This window comes from Centroberyx gerrardi, chromosome 12, assembly GCF_048128805.1.
Source record: "Centroberyx gerrardi isolate f3 chromosome 12, fCenGer3.hap1.cur.20231027, whole genome shotgun sequence".
Lineage (NCBI taxonomy): Eukaryota > Metazoa > Chordata > Actinopteri > Beryciformes > Berycidae > Centroberyx > Centroberyx gerrardi.
The window spans coordinates 10207904-10231069 of record NC_136008.1 but is presented as its reverse complement, the minus strand read 5'-3'; the positions used below and the strand labels follow the sequence as shown (position 1 = coordinate 10231069).

At 41.6% G+C, this 23166-nt stretch overlaps 1 protein-coding gene across 2 annotated transcripts; it reads right to left on the bottom strand.

Moving 5' to 3' along the window:
- Positions 1–1480: 1480 nt before the first annotated feature.
- LOC139918953 (polycomb protein SCMH1) lies at positions 1481–22405 on the bottom strand. Of its 2 annotated transcripts, none has more exons than XM_071908498.2 (17): positions 22344–22405; positions 21579–21709; positions 20027–20098; positions 19625–19705; positions 19186–19256; positions 18728–18962; positions 18030–18118; positions 17546–17792; positions 11741–11985; positions 11097–11291; positions 8757–8883; positions 7602–7802; positions 6777–6951; positions 5000–5118; positions 3830–3958; positions 2772–2905; positions 1481–2345 (listed from the first exon to the last, which is right to left on the bottom strand). In XM_071908498.2, the coding sequence occupies exons 3-17, from the start codon at positions 20049–20051 to the stop codon at positions 2226–2228; spliced, it is 2193 nt and encodes a 730-aa protein (XP_071764599.1). In that variant the 5' UTR covers positions 20052–20098; positions 21579–21709; positions 22344–22405; the 3' UTR covers positions 1481–2225. The 2 variants fall into 2 exon arrangements, with proteins under 2 accessions (XP_071764599.1, XP_078143245.1); XM_078287119.1 differs by having other exon boundaries at positions 5000–5125; positions 6781–6951.
- Between the last annotated feature and the right edge of the window lie 761 nt (positions 22406–23166).

Sequence of the window (23166 nt, the reverse complement as noted above, 5' to 3'; positions counted from 1 at the left end):
AAGGGCAGGATTTCCCAAAAGCACCTTAGCATAAAGACAACAGCAATACCACTGTATGTCAGAGCAAAAAAGATAATCTATCAAGCTAAAGTGCTTTCAGGAAACCCAACCAGAGGCGTTTCATAATCATCTTAACACTCCAGATCTCTCTCAAAAAAAAAAAATCTCTCTCTGCTGGCCATCCTGTATCTGCAAAGCAAAGAGTGGTACCTAATAAAAATCACACTGTAGTGTTTGACTCTGCGAGGTCAGGAGTTTGGTGCTAAAGTGAAACTCACTTCACGTCCTCTGCAAACACAACATGCAGCACAAGGAGCTGTTACTTTTATAAATAGCACTGGCTGCATGAATAACACCTTGGCTACTATTAGACATCAACAAACACAGCCATCACTCATGGGCCTGAGCATAGCATACACATGTACACACACTCATTGCACAAATTAGATGTGTGCATGCGTATGCTCTCACACACACGTAGACACGTTCATACACCGCCATATCAGGTGCGATCAGTGGGTTTGGTCAGTGATTTCAACCCTCTGATACGATTTCCTGTTTTCACTGAGGATGTGGTTATATTTACAGTATTGTATGCTACGTCCTTTTATTCCTAAGTATTTACATGGTTACTGCAATTCTCGCCCACGGGCCAAATAGCTCACTTGTGTACTGACTAAGCAAAGTGACAGCAGCGTCTACTGGAAATGCAACAACAATAGGTTCATAGAATCACAAATTAACCAACATGGAACGAGAGGCCCCTTCAAATACTGGAAAGAACTAAAAAGATGATTACGGTGCAGAACAATACAGTAACAACCATCTGAAGTCCTCTTCACATGGTGTAAAAGCATGACTGAGGCGATCTTGCTGAGTCTACCAGATGGAGATATGGCCTCCCATGGCAGTGCATGTCAGTGAGGCCCAAGGAGAAGCAGCAAGGAGACATGGCTGCAGAAAGCTGGATAGGGCTGTGCTGCCCTCTGTTGGCCAACTTCTGTAAGTGAAAAGACCACAGTTTTGTACACTGATGTTTCAAAGGCTGTTAAATAACATACAATAAAACCCCTCTCTTTAATTAAATAAGCAATTTAATAGACAATCTAAATTTGGGATGTATTCGTGCATGTTTTAAAAGTGACTAGCTAACTTTCTTAAGCCACTGTAACAAAAGAAAAAAAAAAAGTTATCACATCTTTTACAGTCTCAAAATACATGTCAAACTCACATTTTACATGTGGCGTAGTGTCAATCTTTGTATGAAGAGGTCAGACAAATTTCAGAGAGAAAATTATGTCCAGAATCCAATAAATCACTATGTAAACAAAACCAGTCATGGGACGATACAGTGTAAACAGAGGAGACTAGATTAGATTAGATTGTGGCTTTAAAATATTGAGAAGATGGTGAATGGCTAATTTCATAGTAAATAAGTAAAATTAAAAGAAAACACATAGTTGAGTTATTATATATTTATTGAACAATGTTGAGTATGATAGCGCTCTCAATGTAGGAACTCTAATAATATAGTATAAAAAATTAAAAAAGTACAAATAACAACAAAGACAAGACAAGGCATTGTAAACAACATCCAGAACAAGATAAAAGAAACCGATTTTATCATGGCAGTATTTTCTGAATAAATGTTTTTTTATTTCATAAAACATGTTTTTTTTCCCCTATAGTTAATAATGTCATCATTGCAAAACCATGCCTCAAACCGAGACGTCAATCAGAAGCAATCCCAACTATTGGGATGAACTTAGTGTTTTTTACTTCCTTTTTTTAGCATATCCAACACAAAACGCTGAAAAAGGCAAAAATGCAAGTCCATATTTTCATGGGGTACAAAATATGAAATGTACAGAATAAATGTAACATAATAAAAGCAGGCCAAAAATAGCCTTTAACAGTTAAAATGGCCACGTCTGACTCTTCAAGTCATATTGAAATGCAAAACAGATGATGACAGACGAGAAGTGGGTGATCCTGCATATCCCATGCTGCCTTAGGGCTGGATTGTGCCACACAAAATAAACATTCCTCATTGGATGAGGCCAGGATAGGGGTATATAATACCAGATATGGTAGTCTGATGGAAGTTGCTACATGTAATGGTCAGTATACGTCCAATATGCAGTGCATGATATACTGAATGTGGGAATGGGGAGGTGGGTTGGAATTCAGTCCTTCGGAAGGCGGAGGGTGGTTCGCTGACCCCCTTAAGGGCGTTTGAGCTTGTCAATGTGGAAGGTGAGTTTGAGGGCGGGGCCGAGCTTCAAGCCCATGTATTTCATCATCATGTCGCTCCGCAGCAACAAGAGGGCTTTCCCATCAATCTCCTGTAACAGAGGGGAGGGAGATTTGAGAGAATAATCGTGTTACTCGGCACTGTCCACCAAGTTCTGTGCAACTGTGCAAAACCTGTGAATAAAAGTGCTAAATAAAGTTTATTATTAAATGAAAGTTGAAGTCTCAAGTAATTCAAATGATCCGCTCAGCACAGATCCCCAAGCTTTTCTGCTGGTGAAGAACACTCACAATGTGTAGACTCTACAAATCTATTCCAAAACGTTATATAGATACATTTCAGAGAAAAAAAATATAATTAAGAAATGATTTCATTATAGTTTATATTTTATGATGTAGAATATAGAGATTACATATCAATACCAATTCATGCTAGTATTATGTAAGAGTAGGTGTCCTGTTGTTCAAATGGTGTCATGTTGGAACAAAACCCTTTAACATTATGAGAGAATACATACATGTTTTCTGAAAAGGTCAGCATGTGGAGCCAGTACTGGGTCGATGTCTCTGATATACTGCATAACATCCTCTACTGTCCACAGGTTGGGGTCCTGACCGCTGGGCCTGGGACTCTCCCGGAAACTGCCTGAGCCTGGGGAGGGAGCACAGGCACTCAGAATAAAACAACTTAATCATAAATCCTTAAGGACAGTCATTTAGCAGACATTTCATTTGCCTAAAACAGAAAAGCAAATAGAGAACCCTACACATTTTGTTATCACAATTTTCCCCAAGGATGCAATACACCAAATACACCAAAGCACCAGAATACCATGTGGTATAACATTACCACACTGAAAAATACTACTTTTTGATTAACTTTCAAATGTTGGTACTGTCCTAGGCATAGAAGCAGGCTGATGGCACCAACTGACAAGCTATGTAACCACAGTGTTTTGTCAAAACTTTTGAATCTTGGGATGCCTGTTTGTCTTATAAATGCTACCAACACAAATCATTTTCCTGTGCGCACTATGAATTTGCATATGTACAATTAGACCGATATATTGGGTTGATTTTGGCCTTTCAGTGAAAATTGGATATCGGCTGCTCAGTGTTGTCAGCCGTTGATATAACAGAGGTGAGGATATGATTTTACTCAACAGGTTCAGAGGCAGACGGTAAAACCTGCAATGAAACCTGCTGACCGACCGAAAAGAATTCCATTAGTCTCGGTTTCAATGGAGAGTTTTAGTCTCCCATGATCTACATGTTGTTTCAGAGGATTTTCCACCCTGCAATGAATAAAACTCTGGGGGAAACACTGAATCCTAACACTCAAATGTACAGAACATACAAAATATACAGAATATTGTATCATCAGTTTCAATTAATAAATATTGGTATTGACCTTCAAAAACCCATATCAGTTGAACCCTACTTGATACTACGATACTCCAAATCTTTGGTGTCACAGGTATTATAAGGGTTACGCCCACAACACTGGTCGTATTGAAGTGCTGTGCAACCTTTGTCAACTGTTCCAATGTTTTGATGCATCAGTGTCTCCGCCTACCTGTAGAGTTGTGATGCAGCAGCTTGGAGGGCGACCTCAGGCCGGGCGTCTGTCCCGTGGAGTTGGGGGAGAGGGGGCTCTTCTTTAAGTGCTCTGACCCTCCAACACCGTTCTCCATGAAGGACTCACCTGGGAGCAACGTGGAGAGAAGGTTCAGCAGTCAGATTAACAGACAGACAGATACTTCCTCAAGGACAAAATGGGGTCAGCAGCCTAGTAAAACACAGCATAGTCAATCTAAAAAGATAAGAATCCAAAATGTAAAGACGCAATACAAAAATAATGCAACTCTGGTAAACGTTGACATATTTCACAGTGATGTGACTAGCCTTTAAAAAAAAAACATACAATAATTTATGTGTGTGTTCTGTCATTTTGCAAAAGGGTACGTCACTTTTTTAAACAGGTGACATTTCCTTTTGGAACAAATCTCTTCAAATATTCCATTAACTTAATTAAAATCTAAGGAAATTGGACTATGATTAAATGATTAACCCCCCTGCCCCAGGACTTAATGCCATTTGCTCCTGGGCCAACAGCTCCTTATATTTTACTATCTCCTGTTATATGATTATACTAGACTTTATTGGACAGTTCTGAGCAGTCAATTATTAGGATTAAGTGTCTCACATAAATGTGCCGCAGCAATAAAAGAGCTGAGAACCACTGATCTTGAATAAATACAATACACAATAAAGTGGAAGACTCATTTAATCAGTGACATTATTTGATCCAAGTCTTGTTTCCATTCTCTTATCACAGTCGAGGAACAGAGAAATGCTAATTCAATTGAACAGAACACATTTCTATTAGCCCTGTGCAGAATACCTCGCACATACATAGACCCAGCAGTGCACAAAGGATGGGCGTCAATTGGGTATGGCAAGGTATGGTATTGCCATACGTTAGCCTAAGCGAGCGCACATTTGATCCTTTAGTTTTTATGATTTTAATGGAGAGCAAAGATCACCAGAAATCTATTTGGTGGCCATATCTGACTCACATTGACCAAAAATGACCAGAAATTTAGCGGATATAAGCGGCTTTCAAAGTTTTGGTGGCAAATTATATTAGATGCAGGGACTTTGCCATAGCTTAGGGTTTATTACTCAACAGCCTGTCCATTCATTCCACACAAAGGTTCACCCAGAAAACACAACGGTACCATACCATCAGTGGAGTGCCGGTGGGTTTTGGCCAGTTTGTGGGGCAGGGGGCTGTTGTAGGAGTCCTGGAGGAACCGCTTGGTGCCTCGGCCCGGGCCCGTCGTCAGACCATCCCCAAAACCTCTCCTCTCTAAAGCCGACACAAATGGAGAAAAGAAAACCAGTTGATACAGCTGATGACTATACTGCCCAACAAAGCCAGAGGGAAGTGGAGTGGACTGGACTGTATATTGTCTAGTAGCATTTATGCACAGTTCTCCTTTTGGTCATGGAGTTCCCAGCTGAATGGAAAAAAGTTCTCAAAACAAACACTTTTTTTAATTACAATTACCCATCATTAATTATTTAGTATTTCAGAGAACTGGAATAGCATCAGCAAGAACACACACTCAACCCCCCTGCTTTCTCCCCACTCTCTCCCTGTCTGAATAACATCCACCACGCTCAGCTCTACGGTAAACAGAAAAACATGATGCAGACTTAACTTGTCGTGGGTTAAACAATTCAGCTAAACCAAACCAGCAGCCCCTCTTATCAAACATGCTCGATGACACAATACTCTAATTCAGCACACTTGGAAAACAAAACTGACTCGCTCGAACCCGTCTGACTGGATAGCCTATGGATTGCTTTTACGTCCTCTTTTATATCTCTTCCTAATATATTTTACTTTTTTTATCATCCTTTTTTGTGTTATTTTATTCTGTCTTACGGCTGTATTTCGTACTTGCTTTGTGAGGCACTTTGTAACACTTTTAAGAAAGATGCTATACAAATAAAGTTTTATTATTGTTATATGGGCTTGCAAGCCAGCAGTTTATGGATAATGTTACTACTACTGTGGACTGCTCATGAGCGCATCCACGGCCATGCATCGACTTCATCGAGGGGAATGAACAACAGTATTCACAAAAAGGCATCACAACAATGGGACATATTTTACAAAACTGGAAAAATTATAACTTATAAACCCTTTTTTTCCCACCCAAAAAACAGTAGCCTGCTGACTGTATGTTAGCACACGGCTTGAGAACTCAAATTTATGAGTATAATTCTTCTTGACATGAAATCTAAACCCTAGTCATGACCTTTGAAGTTTAAAACATACAAAAAGTAGTTATTAATGTTTGCCTTTGTAGGGCAGCATAAAACACATACTTTACATATACACAGGGGAGGCTCACGGTGCGCCTCCCCTGTGCATAACATAAGATTTGCAGCTTGGGAGTGTACTGCCAACATCTCCACATAAATTAGGTAGACAGATAATTTCCCATTGCTGCAGGGAGGTTATTATCTGATAAAATATATATATGCCTAAAAATAAAAAATAAAAATGGACCAACATTGATGTTGTTGACATAGTAAAAATGGCAATATAAACAAAAGCAGTCTCATTAGGTCAGAGTAGAATCTGAATTCAGTGTGTTGTGTGGCAGTATTTTATTTTATTCTTATATTCTTCTCATGCATATGTGCGTGTCTGTATATTTGAGGCACAAAGCCACCCCAAAAACAAACTAATATGTGGAAAATGTAGAGAATCTGGGTTTTTAGCACAATAAAATTTTCAAAAATAGTTTTACACGCCTCATTATCTCAGCTCACAATCGGCAGATCCCAGCTATCATATTTGGGTTTCTAAAAATAAGGATATGAGCTCACCCTGGCTATCGTAAATGCAATATGGCATTTACATGCGCAAAACAGAATATCTCAGTATCCTGAATAACATCAGAATGTCACTGTGCATGTAAACGCGCTCTGTATGAAAAACACACTGACCTGTTGTGTATGTGTGGCCGTCGTAGTGCAGGCCCCCTCTGGCTACAGGCTGGCTGCCAAACAGAGGGTCGCAGTGGAGGTTGTGGCAGAGTTTCTCCAGGAAGCGGAGGACGTAGGTGACGCTGCTGACTGTGGGCAGGGTCAGGGTGTGCTGCTGCTGGTCGAAGTAGGCTGGAGGGGAGACACACAGAGGGCAAAGGGCAAAGGTCAGACAGAAGATCACAGGTTGCTCATGGAGTAAGTGTACATTCTATTGTACCAGTGATGAAAAAGTACTGCGTTTCCTGGGGTTAGGGTTAGGGGTTAGGGTTTTTTTTTTGTTTTGTTTTTTTCCCCAGATCCGGTACTCTATTTGGTAGTGCTTCATGTCACATTTAAGACAGAACTCACACACATAAATGAAAAATCCTCATCCTTGGTAAAGGTTTTATCAGACAAGACCAGAAAATAATGCTCCAGGTGGCACTGTGGTATCATTTCAGTATCAAAACTGTGATACTTTGGCCGGTTTCAGCACTGAAGTCAAAATTTTGGCATTGTGACAACACCAGTACATTCTGCTCTGAATGAACATAATTGAATGCAGGCCTGTGATCAGCTCAATATTAAACAAACGGAAAAAAAAGAAGGAAGGAAAGAAAAATGGTGAGAAGAGGGGAAGTTAAAACCTCAAATCCTGGAAAGAAAAAAAAAAAAAACTTCAAATGATGATCTAATGGCTTTGAATATCAAAATACAATGCACAAGGATTGGAACAAAGGAAGAAAAAATAACTAAAACATGTCAACGTCTCCCCATTGAAGTCAGAGTGTAATCCCTACCTGAGATGACCTCTCCGCCGTGGCCAGACTTGAGGCAGGAGAAGACGGTGCTCTGGTTGTGGGCGCAGTCCACACAGGCCTGGACACACTGCTGCAGCACCGAGGAGGCCCGGCCCGGTCCGAAGTGGTCCGGCAGCTTCTGGATACGCCGCTGGTCCAAATGGGGTCCAACCTTGCCGTACTTGTTCAGGTACACACATACTGGAGGATAGAGCAACATAATCAGGAGGCGATCAGCGGCAAACGCAAATTTAGATGATTCATTTCATCCAATAAATCAAATTACAATTTACTTAAGATTCAAATATTACAGAGGTTTAACATGGTTTAAAGCCATCTGAGGATTCAAGAAGTACAGATTGTGTTTAGTCTCATGGCACTATAATCACTTCTATGGAGAACACAGTAACATTAGGGTACTTAGCTTGTTAGTTAACAATAGTAACTGAACCTTTAGAAAACAGCTTTTTATAATGGCACTATATATAATATCCATCTATCTGTCTAAACACACACAATACATGCACTGCTTATACAACAATATGCTTTATTATAAGTGTGTATGAGTATGTGGTGTCTTACCATCATAAAAATATATGTGTATAACCATCCATCCCAATATCTTAGTCCATGCAAACTAATAGTGACTAAAGTTTTATTTATATACAAAAAGACAACTATGGGAGCTGTGTGAAAATTTGCAGGAGCACATAAGAGTCAGAGCTCAAGTTAAATTTTCTCAATAATACCAAATTATACTTTTTTTTTAATTAAGTAGATGCTGCTCAATAAAGAACAGATGAAGAATGTGTATGTGGAAATGCATTTTCTAAACCTTGATGTTTTGTGGGCACACTGGTATGTAGAAGAGTGAGGTGTCTCAACCTGGCTGTGTAAACCTAACCAAGAAATTATGCAAAACCTATTGAGCAACCATAACAGTTGCTCAATAGTCAGTAAACACACATAAACACAGACAAACACACACATACACAGTGTTGATTACGACTGTAAACAAATTCCAGAAAGGATAGACTACGTGCCATATAGCACCCTCTTCGTTATGTTAGTACTATACTTTTCACGAAACATCCCAGATAGCCCAGTCCATCGATAATGATGTCATGCATGTCCAGTCCTGTGGACGCCACGTACCTGTGGGAGCCTGTAGTGCAGAGTTGGGGATGGTGGCATTGTCCAGGGGCACAGTGCTGGTGTCAGGCTCTGGGGTGCTGCTGGTGGGCGACGTGGGCACTGGGTTAGGGACCACCCGCGGTTTTCTCTGGATACACACACAAACACACATTCACAAATATTATAACATTCGTCATTTTACTGGTTCATTACAGTCAACACATTTGGTGTGAGCATGCATGTAATACAGGGTTCAATGTTTTTTCCTCTCACCCAGTCAGGCCGATAGTTCTTACCCTAGTATGTTTTCAATGGCCCAGCAGGCAAATATTAAGACACTTTTTCATAAAATAATCTATTACTATACAATGCATGATATTAATGGTTCATAATACACAGTATCAAAATGACTGACAAATAATCTAAAAAGTAAATCATTGATTGATTGGGGAAAAAATGTAAAATGTTTGATTTTTAACAACTGCAAAGTATAAATTCCCTTGTTGCACTTAGAGTATTGTATTCATGGTTGAGCCATGATAACTAACTGATAGAAGCCTTTCTGTAAATGTAGTAGTAGTAACATGGAAAAACAACACAAAGACCAGAAGGGAAATTCATAAGGCTGGTAAGTCTCTCCATTAATCTGTCTTGCCAATACTTTAATGGGACCTGATGAGGGGTTGTCAGCTACCTGCTTTGCCAGCATACAGACTAGGTGCTGCCAGCTCTTCATGTGGCCAACCAGTGTGTTTGTGGTAATTGTCAATGTCGATGAGCTCAATACGCCCAGACTCTCAGACAAATGGTACAGTATTCATTCATCATTTTCAATGCCAGGAAGGACACTGCGTCCATGATGAAAGAAACAGCCTTTTTCTTTTTGCTTTGTAATTTGAAGTACCAACTGCAGTGTTCACTCCACACAACTCTGTAATTAACTCTGTGGTGGTGCCCAACCTGGTTGGTCAGAAAAAGCACAACAGAGAGAAGAGTGGGCCGGTGGCAGAGCAGAGAGATGAAGATAACAGGCTTATCACTGGGTGTGAAATAGTAAGACCACAAAATTTTTTGGCCAGGGTTTCTGCTGGTTTCAACAAGTTAAATTTAAGACTTTTTAAGACCTTTTTAAGACCATTATGAATGCAATTTAAGACCTATTTCAGGTCCATACTGGCAAAAAAAGTACGAAGGATATGAGCATTTTTAACAATGAATAAATAAATAAATAAATAAATAAATAACAATAAATATTGGGGCAGCAGGATGGACTAGTGGTTAAAGACACCATCCTTACACCAGATGATTTGTGCCGCATGTCAGCAAAAAACCAAAGTGTCCGTGAGCAAGTCAGTGAATCCCTAGCAGCTCACACACACATACAGTTATTCATTATATTTACTGTTTATTGCATTATAGGATATTATAGATCCGTGTGTAAAGTCCAGAGCACCTCCGCTTTTAATGTTGGCGTAGATCCAAACGCTGTCCGGAAGTCGCTTACCGGAGTTGCAGGAGTTGCATGGGTCGCGCTGGGGCCGGACTTTGATGCTCCCGATGTGAAACCAGAATATTGGGTGATGGCAGGTGTTTGCTGCTGGCTTTTTACGGCAGCTTTATGTTTTTCAGACTTCCCATGCGACTCTAATGCCTTTATACCCATCGTTCCTAATTTCAGCGTTTTCTTGCACAAGGTGCAGCGGGCTTCAAATGTGTTTTCAACCGGCTTCAACCAAGCACTAAATTCGCTGTTCTCGAGCCAGATCTCGTTGAACTTGCACTTGCCCATTTTATGAAAGTAACGTTAGCCCACACACCACATCGCGACACACTAGCTGGGTGTGCTCCGATAAATTCTGACCGGGCTGCACAGTTTGCATTAGTCGTTATTGGTTCCATGTTGGTTTCGTTACAGCTTTGGAGTTTTGTTACAGCGTGATCAATACACATTTTTCCCAAAAACACATTTAAAAGCGAGACTGAAGTTAATGCAACTTTATAAAAGTAACGTTAACTTCATAATCCAATCAATTTTTAAGACCTGTCAAAATCGTATTTAAGACATTTTAAGGCCTAAAATTCATGATTATTGGATTTTAGACTTTTTAAGGACCCACGGAAACCCTGTTTGGCACTAGCCGAATTGGGACAGTTACTAATCAATCAACTGGCCCAAGTGTCAATGGCTCCGGGCCGTTGAACAAACCTTATTGTCCAACTCTGGAGTACTAAAATGTTAATCAGTGATGTATTCTTCTTTTTTTGCATTTTACACCTGCACTCCTCATGTAGCTAAATGCTATGATGTGCTGTATATTAGTAAAGCAGGCATCGCTGTACGTGAATGCGTTGGATTGTTACCTTGCTGCCAGGCTTTGGCCCCCTTTTCTTTGGGATCTTGATTGGTTCTGCCTGGTTCTGGGCTTGCTGCAGAGCCATCCTCTGTGCCCAGTTAGCAGGCAGTCTGCCTTTGGGTCGCCCTGGGCCCGTCACTGGCCGTCCTGGGCCGGCCATGGCTCCCTCCAGCCAGCCAGTTCTCTTGGCCCAGCCCAGTTGCTAACAAAGTGCAGTGGAGACAAGGAGGGAGAAGAGTCAAGTGAGGCAAACTCTTGGGGCAGTGATAGCATACGGTAAACAGACAAAATATGGTTCATTTTGTGGCAATGTAGATTGAAGTGAGACATACAGTCAAATGTTAAAATGTTCCCAGATAAACATCAAACTAAGGTCGCAATGCTAAGACAATTCCTTAAGCATTGTTTCCCGTCAAAGTTGCCCAAAGAGTTGCCCTGTGTATCACGGTCTCAGAAATAATCATTCCGTTTTTGAGAGTGCGTTGCCTGCAAATTCTAACTTATACTACTTGATTGTAAAACATGGCAGGAGAAACTACATGTAAAGATGAGGTCATAGATAAGTGAATACTTGAGGGAGGTAAAGTATGAACAACTGCAACCAACAGCAACATCCATCCTTGACGGTAAGTCTAAGCCTGTCATGCCTACCTTGCTGCCAGGCTTGGGCCCTCGTTTCTTGGGGATCTTGATGGGCTCCAGGCCTTTGCCTGGCTGCGTGCTCTGCGGTCCCACCGCTGAGCCCTTCTGGCTCCAGGGCCCCGTTAGCTTGGTTTTCCTGCGGCCTGGCTTACGTCCTCTCTGACCTGGAGGTCTGCCCACCGTGGGGGTGGGGTGCATGGCTGGGTTCTCCACACTCCCGTCTGTCAAGGCCCCAAGGCTCTTAGGCAACACTACTGCAAGAGCAAGACAGATTGACGGATGAAGAAGAAAAGGGGAGATGGGTAAGAAGCAGTGGCACAGTGACAAAAAAGATCAAATAAAAATAAGTTGAGGTATAACGGAAACCTAGCAAGATTGGCATTACTAGTGTGGCAGTCTGATAGAATTAATCCAGTAAATTCTGAAACCCATCATATAAAACAACCAAACTAAACTTACATAATATACAGAACAACTAACAATGACTGCTTGGTAATGCATGCCTGACCAGTCTGAACTTAGGAGCAAGGCCAGGAATAACAACTATTGGTTCATTCAAAAGCGACTGAACCAACCAGAGGTCGCATAACAGGCATGACATGAGACATAACACTCTTGTGAAGGCCACAATGACCCAGTTTGGATTCAGCTGCAGCGAACAAAGCAGCAGCTTGTGTTACACACACACTCACTCATGTGTTACTCACTGTTTGTGACTCATCAGGTAAGAATAAATGGAGAGGAAGAGTGAGAGAGAGAGAAGGAGAACTTGTACAAGGGGAAAAAATGCATGCGCGTGCACACACTCTCACACTCACTCACCCACTGTCACCTTGTTAAATGGTATGGCTACACAACCGCAAAAAAACAAAACAAAAACACAAAGCAACTGTACTGACTGCAGCAAATTCTTTTTTTTTTTAATGGGAAGGGTTGTATGTTGACAAAAGTTTTTTATAATATTCAAACCAAGCATATCCCTGCAGGGCATGAAATTAAGCCCATCCACTCGCCCAAGGGTGATTTTGGGAGCGGGAGTCCAGAAAAGGGAGACCGAGGATTCCCATGCATGACTGTACCAACATTTAGTTAAGGTGTCATAGAAACGTTCCCACTGAGTGCTTCTCAGTTACCTGTATTCTATTTCTTTGGTTCCACCTTAAAATCCAAGGGCTCCTCACCGCCTCAGCCCGCCTGTCAGAACTCTGCACTGTTGCCATAGCGCCAACGCTCAAAGCTGAGGCGACAGGCAGGCTTTAGCTCACTGACAGAAGTAGCTAGCTAATGTAAACAACACCAGCAGCACTATGAACACACCTCATCCAAAAAAAAAAGAAAGAAACAAAAAAGAAATGAAATAATACACAAGAAACTTGTGATTTTTTCATTAATGTTTGTATGTATATAATTTTGAAGCATGATTTACATTACATTACTTATACTGAGTTAATAATAATACAATATAGTAAGAATAAAAAAAGAACACAAGCTTGTCATTTTTATACATTGTGTATAATTTCATGAGCATGATCTGCCTCGTTAAACTTGATTATTACATTATCTATGCTGGGCTAGCAATAATTTGTCTGGGCTAGTAGAAATTTCCCTACTAGCCTGGTGGACAAGTTCCCAAAATCCTTAAGTTCCACCTCTGATCCCAAACATAAACATCTAATTTTCTTCTCCCCAAACCCCCTTCCCCAGAAATACTTTTTTTCCAAGTGCTGATAAAGAAATGATAATCACTTCACTATCACAATATTTAAAATTGATCAATCCCGTTGAATGACTGAATACAGACCTTTCATAACAGCTGAGCTTGTGCTTCTTAAGCCAGTGCAACCCAGAGACAGTTCAACAGCAGAGAGGGTCACACGTTCTCAGCAGTAAACCAGCTTTTCTCTCTCCCACTTCCTTCCTCCCCTCAGTTACAAGCCACTCTCACTGGCAAACCCACAGCCTCGACAGACCACACTACATCTCTCAAGCTGCAGTGTGTTTAACAGCGAGAGAGCCAACGGGCTGAGAGAAGCAAAGAGGGTGAGAGAGCAAGAGAGGGCAAGACAGATACTCAAGTTGCATCGGTTACATCAAGTAGGGCACGCTCCATAAGACTGCTCACTTGGTTCATTTCAACCTTTTAAGTGAACTCAGAGGGTTTAGATGGTAGTTTTTTTTTTTTGTACATAAATGAACACTCCACAGTTCACACCTCAGACTCACACCTCACACTACATGAATTTAGACTTTGCTGTGTGGTGGTCAGAGTGTGATTCATTTTTCAGTCTGCCTTGTGGTGCAGTTCATTAGCACATTGTGAATGAGAATATGTTATCAGTAAGGCTGCACAATAATGTCTAAAATGATAATACTAATTATTTTTACTAGATACTGTGATCACAATTATTAACCATGATTATTGAAGATTTGAGGAATGTAATTACTATACTTTTGGCATCTTATCTTAACATCCTGACTATTTTCAAATATCACTGACATTCTAAATGAAATGTTTCAATATTGCCAATATTGTACAATTATGAACTGTGGAAACTAAAATCATGATTATACCATTACACACTACTAGTTCCGCTGTCCTAGGTCTACGCTAGGTTGCCTGGAGAAAGAAGAAAATAAAGGTGTAGCTGCAGATAATTATTTGTTTTAACCTGATTGGAGTATCAGTTGGGGCAGGTTTACCTGTTCAAGACAATTTTGATACTGTCAAGTCAGCTGTAAATCACAGAAAATAATTATATTGACTTTCAAATTGACTTTCAAATGCTCTGGTTAGGTTGTCCAAACCTTCTGGCGCTTTGTTATCAAGTGTGACAAATCCGATCCATGTGGTACTCCCAAGCAAATTAGAACACACTCTGAGATTTGTTTGCTAATTATTTGCTACTGGACACAGGTCTGGTTTGCTCAGGGAAACTGCTTATTGATTAAATGATTAACATGCAAACCAGGAGAAATCATGTCTGAAAGTGAGTCATGAGTAAATTAGTAAATCATGAGTAGTCAATTAGCTTCATTCCATGGTAAGCCTGATCAAATTCTACAATAATTATGAATATGAATCTCATTTAACCTTTGAAATTATTTTTAAGTCATTGTTATTTTTAAAAATACTTGCTCCTTTTCAGGGCAAGAGGCGATGTGATCCATAACAGCCATAAAACGGCTGAGTTATGAACAAAGACTGGAGAGTGGATGGAACGTGGACTGAAAAGTTATCAGACATGAAATGAATGAAAAAACCTAAGCTCCGTTTTAAAAGAGGGGGACAATGCAAATGAAAGATAAATTTCTTTTGGTCCACTTACAAGTCCTTGTTGGCTTGAATAAAAAAGAATAAATGTGTTAACACCATAAGAACCTGAAGAACAAAGCCTAATAAAGAAGCGAGCTGCTGACAGCTGTGACACGGTGTTCAGATTTATCTCTAAACCTCCCACCCACGGGTGCACACCCTTCCTTTCTTGAGGGGTAACATTTCAAATGCACATGAATACCAACCATCACTATGGGAACGTGCACACATACACATTCATGCAGAGTGGGTCCTATATTAAATACATAAAAACAACCAGACATAGCTGGCATCACTATGTGAATGTGTGCAAACATACGCAATCGCGGTGCAAGGACACAATAGCCTTTATATACAAGGCATAAAAAACAACCACAGAGAAAAAAAAGAACTACAGTATAGCCAACATAGCTGGCTTCACATGCACCTGCGAGCCTACACACACACACACACACACACACACACACACACACACACACACACACACACAGACACACAGTGTATAGACTAAACTGCAGTGGTATTTGTCCTGGATCAACCCCAGGCAGATTTATGAGAGGAGCGGCCACATCCATTAACACGTCTTGGCCTGTGGGGCTTGTGGTCCGAAATACGCTGTACTTATTAAACACACTTTCACATGGGCACACAAATCAATGCAAAGCTTAGTCTGCAGGCAATTGCTACTTTTAATGGGTGAGCCAGTGGGAGTCTAAATAAGAATAAAAAGACACATGACTGATCCTTAACACCTTGGATGATTCCTGGATAATGTGTCTGAAAGGTGTTAACAGCTTTAGGCTACATGTTGATCAATGGAAACACTCGTAAACACGGGCAAAGAAACGCGCAACAACCAACCTCTTGTTTTTCCATCTCCCCTGAGTGCACCGAGTTCATCGAGTTCACCACAACTACTACAGCCGGCTTCATATTACAGGAAGATAACTTCTCATGAGTTTTTAATCTATATCATTCAGAGTGCATTTTCTACCTTTTCATTCATTTCTACTCACCTCTCTTCCCCAGAGGAAAGTCGAACGCGTCTGGTTCTCTGTACAGCTGTCCTCTCCTTCACCCTCTCCTCCTGCCCTGTCCCGCTCTCCCACTCTTCCTCTACGTTGCTCCTCCTCTCTCTTCCTTTCCTCCCTTCTCCTCTTCTCTCCTCCCACCCTCCACTGACAGTGTAAACAGTCCGCCTTTCACGGCATATGTCTCTCTTTTCTCTTCCTTTCACCCTGGCTCTCTTACTCAACTCTCTCTTGGGTGTCTAATCAGCGCCTTTTTGCCAGGGTGCCAACAAGAGGCCTGCGGAGGGGCACCCTAGCTCATTTCAACCGCCTCATGCCCCCCGACTGCGCCAACTGGGTGAGCGCCAAGCTCTCATAAAACACTAACTGGCTACAAAGACGTGTCCTCCCTCCCTCCCCTTTCCCTCCTTTCTTTTTCCCCTCCTTCACATCCTGTCCTCTACCAACACAAACGGAGGAATCTGACAGATGAGTACAGTTGACCTTGTGGCCGATAACCCTCTTATCCCCTTCTTCCTTTACACTTTTATTTTCCAAACGCATAACTCTGGTGGCTTGGTTCTCCTCTCTCATACTGAACCAGTTATCATGGCTACAACATCTGAACAGCTGCTCGCTTTAAGTAGGAGTGGCTGTAAAACTCCTTGTTTGCTACGAATGGAATACCAATGCAAAAAACAAACAACGTATCAAATAGTACAGTTAATAGCTGGGGTGTGTCAGAAATGCACTCCTTCAGAAGACAGGCAAAACCACAGGAATGCCACCTCAACTTAAACAACTCATAAGCCTAGATCAATATTGCTGCTGGATATTAGAAATGTCACTTTCGCAAAGCGCAGTTCAAAGGAAAGTTCTATCTAGAGTTTATTTGAAACTACCAGTGTTAAAAATGACATATAAACTCACATATTGATGGCTTGATTAACTGTTGCTGATATGATGCCTCCAGCCAGACAAAGTAAATCCCACTGCAAACCATAATGTAACGACCAAATCACCAATTCCATGAAAACATAGTAATAAAACTCTCACAAGGCATGTTGCTGCAATCTGCTGCATTACTGTGGGGAACAAGTTGCTTTCCCCCAACAGTTCTTGGATTTAAAAGCCAAACTAACAAAAGAATACCACCAAACATTGCAGTTAAGCAATGCGCTCTCTTTCACCATCACAGTGCTGTGTGCACAAGTTGAAAATATAAATCAACTGGCTATGCATTGGATTTGTTTCAAAGAAAGCTATTTGGTCATGTCTTTGTTATTATAAAGACAAAATCAGACAAGGAACTGTGCAAAAGGCTCTCACGCTCCATCAGTGAGGTAGACTGAGAAAATACAGTGTCAGACAAATCAGATTTTCCACCATCAAACTTCTGTCAGGAGATGTAGAAAAGAATACTGTCTGTCAAAAAAGTGACAGCCTTATCCCAGATACTCAGAACCTCCCACCCCCTGGTTCGGTCCACACCTTTGGTGCCGGGCGGCTGCAGGTTGTCCCCGGTGAGGGCGCACCAGCCCACTGGGAAGATGTCGCGCGAGTCGTAGCGGCAGTAGTAGTCGAAGGCCCCCCGCCAGCCGTCGAAGGTGACCAGCACCTCCACACCGCGCAGTGCACCCACTGTGGCCGGGCAGATGAAGTGGGGATTCTTACGGTCCACCGCCTCGAGCTTCATGCCCACCTGGAAGGAGTTCTGCTCCGGGGCGGGAGGCTCCTGCTGGGGAACAGGGAGGGAGAGGAATGAGTGAATATGTCTTTGTGCATGCATGTATATCAGGGTGGCAGACTTAACCCAGCCAAATGCTGGTAAATTGTTGCTACAGTTTGCCTACTAGGTCTAAAAAACAGGTAAAAGGTTTGACAGGTAAAACGCCAAAAGCGATATGATATAGATGGACAGCAACAAGTTTGTAAGTGTGTGTGCATGTTGAGCTCGTGAGCCTTGTACAGGTACCTTGTGAAAGATGCGAGAGGGTGCCATCTCAGCCCCGTTGAGTGTCTTCAGGAGGAACATGGGCCAGGAGGACGCGTTGAGACGGAAACCTGAAGCAGAGGACAGTTGTCATAAATACACTGGTTCTAACATCTAAGGGCAGTGTGATGAACGGAGTGAACTTCTGCAAAGCTTTAGACATGAAGAGGAGTAGCTGCTCCTCACCAAACAAATCATGGAGAAAACTATCTAGAACACTTCAATATTGACTGCCTACGAAAAAAGACAGGAGCACTTTTAGTATGCACTTTTAGGTCAAATAGGATATAGGTTTTAAAGAAAGCTCACCAGCGAAACATTAGCCTGTTTGTGGCAACAGTCTGATTATATCCGGCCTAAATGTGCAGAATACAGAGTGCTCCTGTGCCTTTTCCCATGGGCAGTCAAGACTGAAATAACCTGGGTAGGAAGCTTTCTTAGTTGTGTCAGCAAGTTATTTATAGCCATTAGTATCAAACTCTAGGGTCTTCGCTGTCAATCACTGACACCTAGTGGACAAAATGAAAAACCCTGAAAAACTAAGAAAGAGATGAGGAGATATTCTGAGCTCATTAGAAAAACCTTTGCCCATCGTTTTCTACATGCAAACGTATGGAATGAGAATGTTAAAGTCTGTTTATAAAAGCCCATATGTTTTGTGTTTGTGAGTGTGCGCTCACCTAGTGGGGGCTGCAGCATGCCTCCATTCTTCTCACAGTTGCCGATGGGCTGGATCTCAGAAGAGTCCACCAGGCGCCAGAAGTCGTTCTTGTTGTCGGAGCCGTCCAGGCGCAGGCGCAGCCGCGAGCCTGTCAGGCCCACCACTGTGGCGATGCAGGTGGAGGTGGTGTTCCGCGGGTCCTGGGCCTCCAGCTTCATGCCCGCCTTGAACTCGTTCACCGGAGGCGTGGCGCTCTAGGATAGGCAATTGTTGGTGGAAGAGTTAGGGATAAAAATAAAAACAATAAAACCACCTGGACCTAGAAAAATTAAGCGCTAAAGATAAGCACTCTGCATCATTGAAGGGGTATTGCCAAATCCTCAAGGGATGGATGCAATCAAATGATACAGGTTTACACAGCTTGGATAAAGAAAGTGAAATGTGGAGATTCTGTGAGGATCTAATAATCTCACTTACCTGTCTGAAGCAGGAGGCAGGTGCAGCGGTGGCACCCGTCTCTTTCAGGTATTTCTCCCAACTGAAATGCCCTGCAGGAGAACAGCAAGAGCACAACAAACTTCAAATCATATAAGAATCATTTTAAGACAGATGTTTTTCCTCAGGAACAGAACTTCGAACTTTTAAGGTGGTTGGTATCTTAGGGTAGCAGTTCGACTTTTTCTAATTTGTAAGCTGAGTTTTACATATGATACACCACGTAATGCTTTTTGCACCCATACAAAAGGCACCAAAATGAGACATGGAGTCAAAAATCTATTAACACCTTCTTTTGGCAAAATTCTCCTTTAAGGTTAATGAAACAATGCTGAGGCAACTCCTTGGGCATTGTCGCACATCTGAGTTGCCCAGAAAGTTGCCCCATATATCACTGCCTTTAGTGGGTTATTTGCTGTACCTCCTTGGTATTGTGAAGGCACCCGGGAGGGCCGTCCACTCCGGGCATGCTTGATCCTTCTGGCATCTTTCCACTCAATAGCTAGAGGAGAAAAAGAGACACTATTAGCTTTCGTCTACAGCTGGATTTCTCATCAGTCACTGTCCTGCAATACATCTCAAACACCATCCCTGTTCCAAACATTCTCTGGGATCATTGGGCGTTTGCAAAATAAAACATGAATACCACCTACACTGACAAAAGCCAATGATTTGTTGAAGTGATAATGACCTTAAACTAAGTTTGTCATAATACTGGCTTAACCTGCTGAGCTAGCACCGAAAATGCAAATATTTGATATTATCATATCAATTTAGCAATATTTGATGTTATCATACTATGAATGACGTAATCCAGCTTTACCTTTCTGTGGCACCGGCTTCCTCATGCTCTAACAATACTGACCAAGTTCACGACACAACAGTGGCCTCCACTCTAAAGACAGTTAGAGAAAAAGACAGAAAACAGTCGCTACGTTACAGTTGTGTTGGAAGCTGTGAAAAGATGTGAAGATGTGGAAAAAAAAAAAGTTTATTATGACTGAGGTTTGTTGCTGCTGTGACAATTGAATTTCCCGCTGAAATTAATAAAATAGCTACCTATCGATCTCTCTTTCTTATCCAAATTTAAATTCACAGTTCATGTAACTAAAGACTCACTTCATATAACTAAAGACTGGCCTCATAACTAATGACGCACATGGGCTCATGGTTAGGCTACCAGCTGTGTGTTGTATTGCAGTGTTATAAAGGCTGTCTGGAGAGCTGGCCTTGTTAGCTTGTTAGCTCACTGGCTTCCTGTCCTTGGCTCGGGGCAGGCAGGGGGTCGTTGTGGGAGGCAAATGACAGGAGAGTACAACAAAGAGTCTGCCCAAGATGTCAGCTTGCCCCAGTCAGTCACCCAAACACACTACAAGTTACAGCAAATTAACTGGCTGAGTGACTGTGGGACGACGAGTGGTGGCAGGGTGGCCTCGGGGTTAGAGTGACCATCCCATAACCAGAAAGTCACAGGTTGGATCCTGGAAACAGCCAAGTGTCCTTTCAAAGTGTCCAAAGTCTCTCTGGGTAAGAGCATCAGCTAAATGCCTAAAATGTATTGCATATTTCACCTGATTTTAATTGTATTTTTTCCATCACTTTAAATATCTGTTTTAAATGAAAAGTGAATTATAAAATAAATACATTATTATTATCATCACCCCTCTTGGACATACAGTATTTACTCAATAAGCGGATGCAAAGGAGTGGAACTGAATGGGCAATATGATAACAACAGGCAATAAACCTCTAATAAATTAAACTTATTGCCTCCTAATTAAAAGGTCCATGAGTGATCATTATGTAATAAATAACCATGAGGATTGTTTGCTAAATGGCTTGTAGTCAAAGAATGGCCGTATGTGTAGACTAGAGGAAGTCGACAATCTTTGAGGCTCAGTGACCCCTGTAACCCAAAACGTGGGTTCACTAACATTACCAGCCAGACACAACACACAGGTCAGCAGGTCAAACTGATATAAACAAGTGCTTTAAATCACTGTTTCTCAGGTCATCTGGTACACACTGTCCAACCTGGCGTTTTCTAGAAGCACACTGATTTCAAATAACATGAATTTGGGCTGATATTACAATAATATAGGATCTTCACACAACTATAGACACCTGTGTTTTAACTTCAACATCCCCATGCCTTCAAGCGTGAAAACGTAAACAAATCCATCCATCTGATTTTAGCATCGAAACATGTCAACCAGCCGCACTAACTTTCTGCCAGATCTTTGATTACGCAGATACAATTATCCCAGCTAACTTTGTATACGAGCGCTTTTATAATTTAGTTTATAGACCAATGAGTAAAACAGCAATGACAACGGACCCATAAAGCAGAGGGAGTGATATTCACACAAACATACCTTAAAACTTCATAACAGTTTAGAGACGTTTCTCTTCTCCAGTTGATTTTCTTTTCAATAGAAGTGCGCCTTTTTCTTCCGCCAAGGGGGATGGCGTCCAAATTAAAGCGACCCACTCCCTCTTTTTCCGTCTGGGAAAGTGAAGTGACAGGACTGGCATTAGAGAGCTCAGCAGCTACACCTTCCTCCTCCTGTTGCTATCGTGTGTTGAAAACTCACTGCCCGGCTACTGCGGCTTGCCTGACATCTGTAAGAGAAGCTATGTTGCCATTTATAGCCAAAACACCATGTCCCGCATTGCCGAAATGTGTTGAGCTCCATTCAAAACACAAAGCCAACACACACGGGACCCCCCCGCCCTAGCCTGTGCTACATTTGCATGAACGCTAGATGCTCATTTAACATTTTTGCTAATTGTGAGTATAACGGTACTCCCGAGTTAACGGTAAACTTAAAGTCACACCGAGGCTATTAATAAAATAGATACGTGCTAAAAATGAAAACAAAACAGGCATGCATCCAGTGTAGCCTTGCAGACACCACATCCAGCATGCTATGCTATACACGGCTAACCAGACATGCCCACTGCCCTGATGCTAACTTAGCATGCTAGGTGGCTAGCTAGCTCGTTGACCTGATTATAAATATTAGCATTAGCAAAATGGGAGCGTACCAGCACACCAAAGTTAGCCAGTGATAGCGTGGGGTCAACGCTTAAGTCGTGCATAAAAGGAGATGTTGCTCAGTATATCCGAGGATGTTTACCTTGCTTTGTAATGTGTGTGTTTGTTTCTGATGTGGATTTAGTGCTTGTCCGCCATTTTTTTCCCTTACACGATGAGGAGGGGGTGTTTTGCCAACATTGCTTGTTGGGCAGACAGACGGGCAAGCTAGACGATGGAGAAAGAGGAAACCAATGACCCCTGGCGGCCGAAATACGTATCTTTCAAGCAGGTAGCCAATATATCAAAATACTGTGTTTATTTTTCGAAATGACCCCTAAGGAAAAATCTCTAATATTCCTATAAGGACTTACAGAGTGTATGTGGTACTCAGCAGTGAGGATACAGTGACATTCATGGATTTTCTGTTTGTTTGGGGGTTTTTTTAATCTCCTGTTTTCACCATAATATTCCTGTAGGGATTTATAGTGTGTCTGTGGTACTCAGTGGTGAGTTTATAGTGACTTTGTCGTACATTAGGGTATTTTTGGTTACACTTTATTTTTGGATAGTCCAATGCTGATCCATTTACTATCAAGTGACTGTAATGTATCACTCAAAACTCTGAGGATGATGCATTAGTGTGAAAAATAGTGTATAGATAGTCCATGTCTTGGTCAGGGTTAATTCTAGGAAACTAGTAAACATTTTGTCACCTGATGGTTCGTTAGTATCAACACTGGACTATTCAAATAAAGTGTTACCATATTGTTTTATCTCCTATGGTTTCACTGTAAGATCCCTACAATATCCTGATGGATATGGACCTGATTATATATGGTTTATACTTTTGCTGATATATTTTTCATAGTATCCTAAAATGTATTATAGGATCACTATAGTTCTTTTTCATGAGGGTCAGCTTC

Excerpts from the sequence above, each read along its gene's own strand:
- LOC139918953 (XM_078287119.1), bottom strand. The coding sequence starts at position 20,051 with ATGAGGAAGCCGGTGCCACAGAAAG. Across the intron at positions 11,292-11,740 it reads GGCCCAAGCCTGGCAGCAAG|CAACTGGGCTGGGCCAAGAG; the intron begins GTAGGCATGACA and ends GCACTTTGTTAG. Across the intron at positions 7,803-8,756 it reads TGCACTACAGGCTCCCACAG|TATGTGTGTACCTGAACAAG; the intron begins GTACGTGGCGTC and ends TCTATCCTCCAG.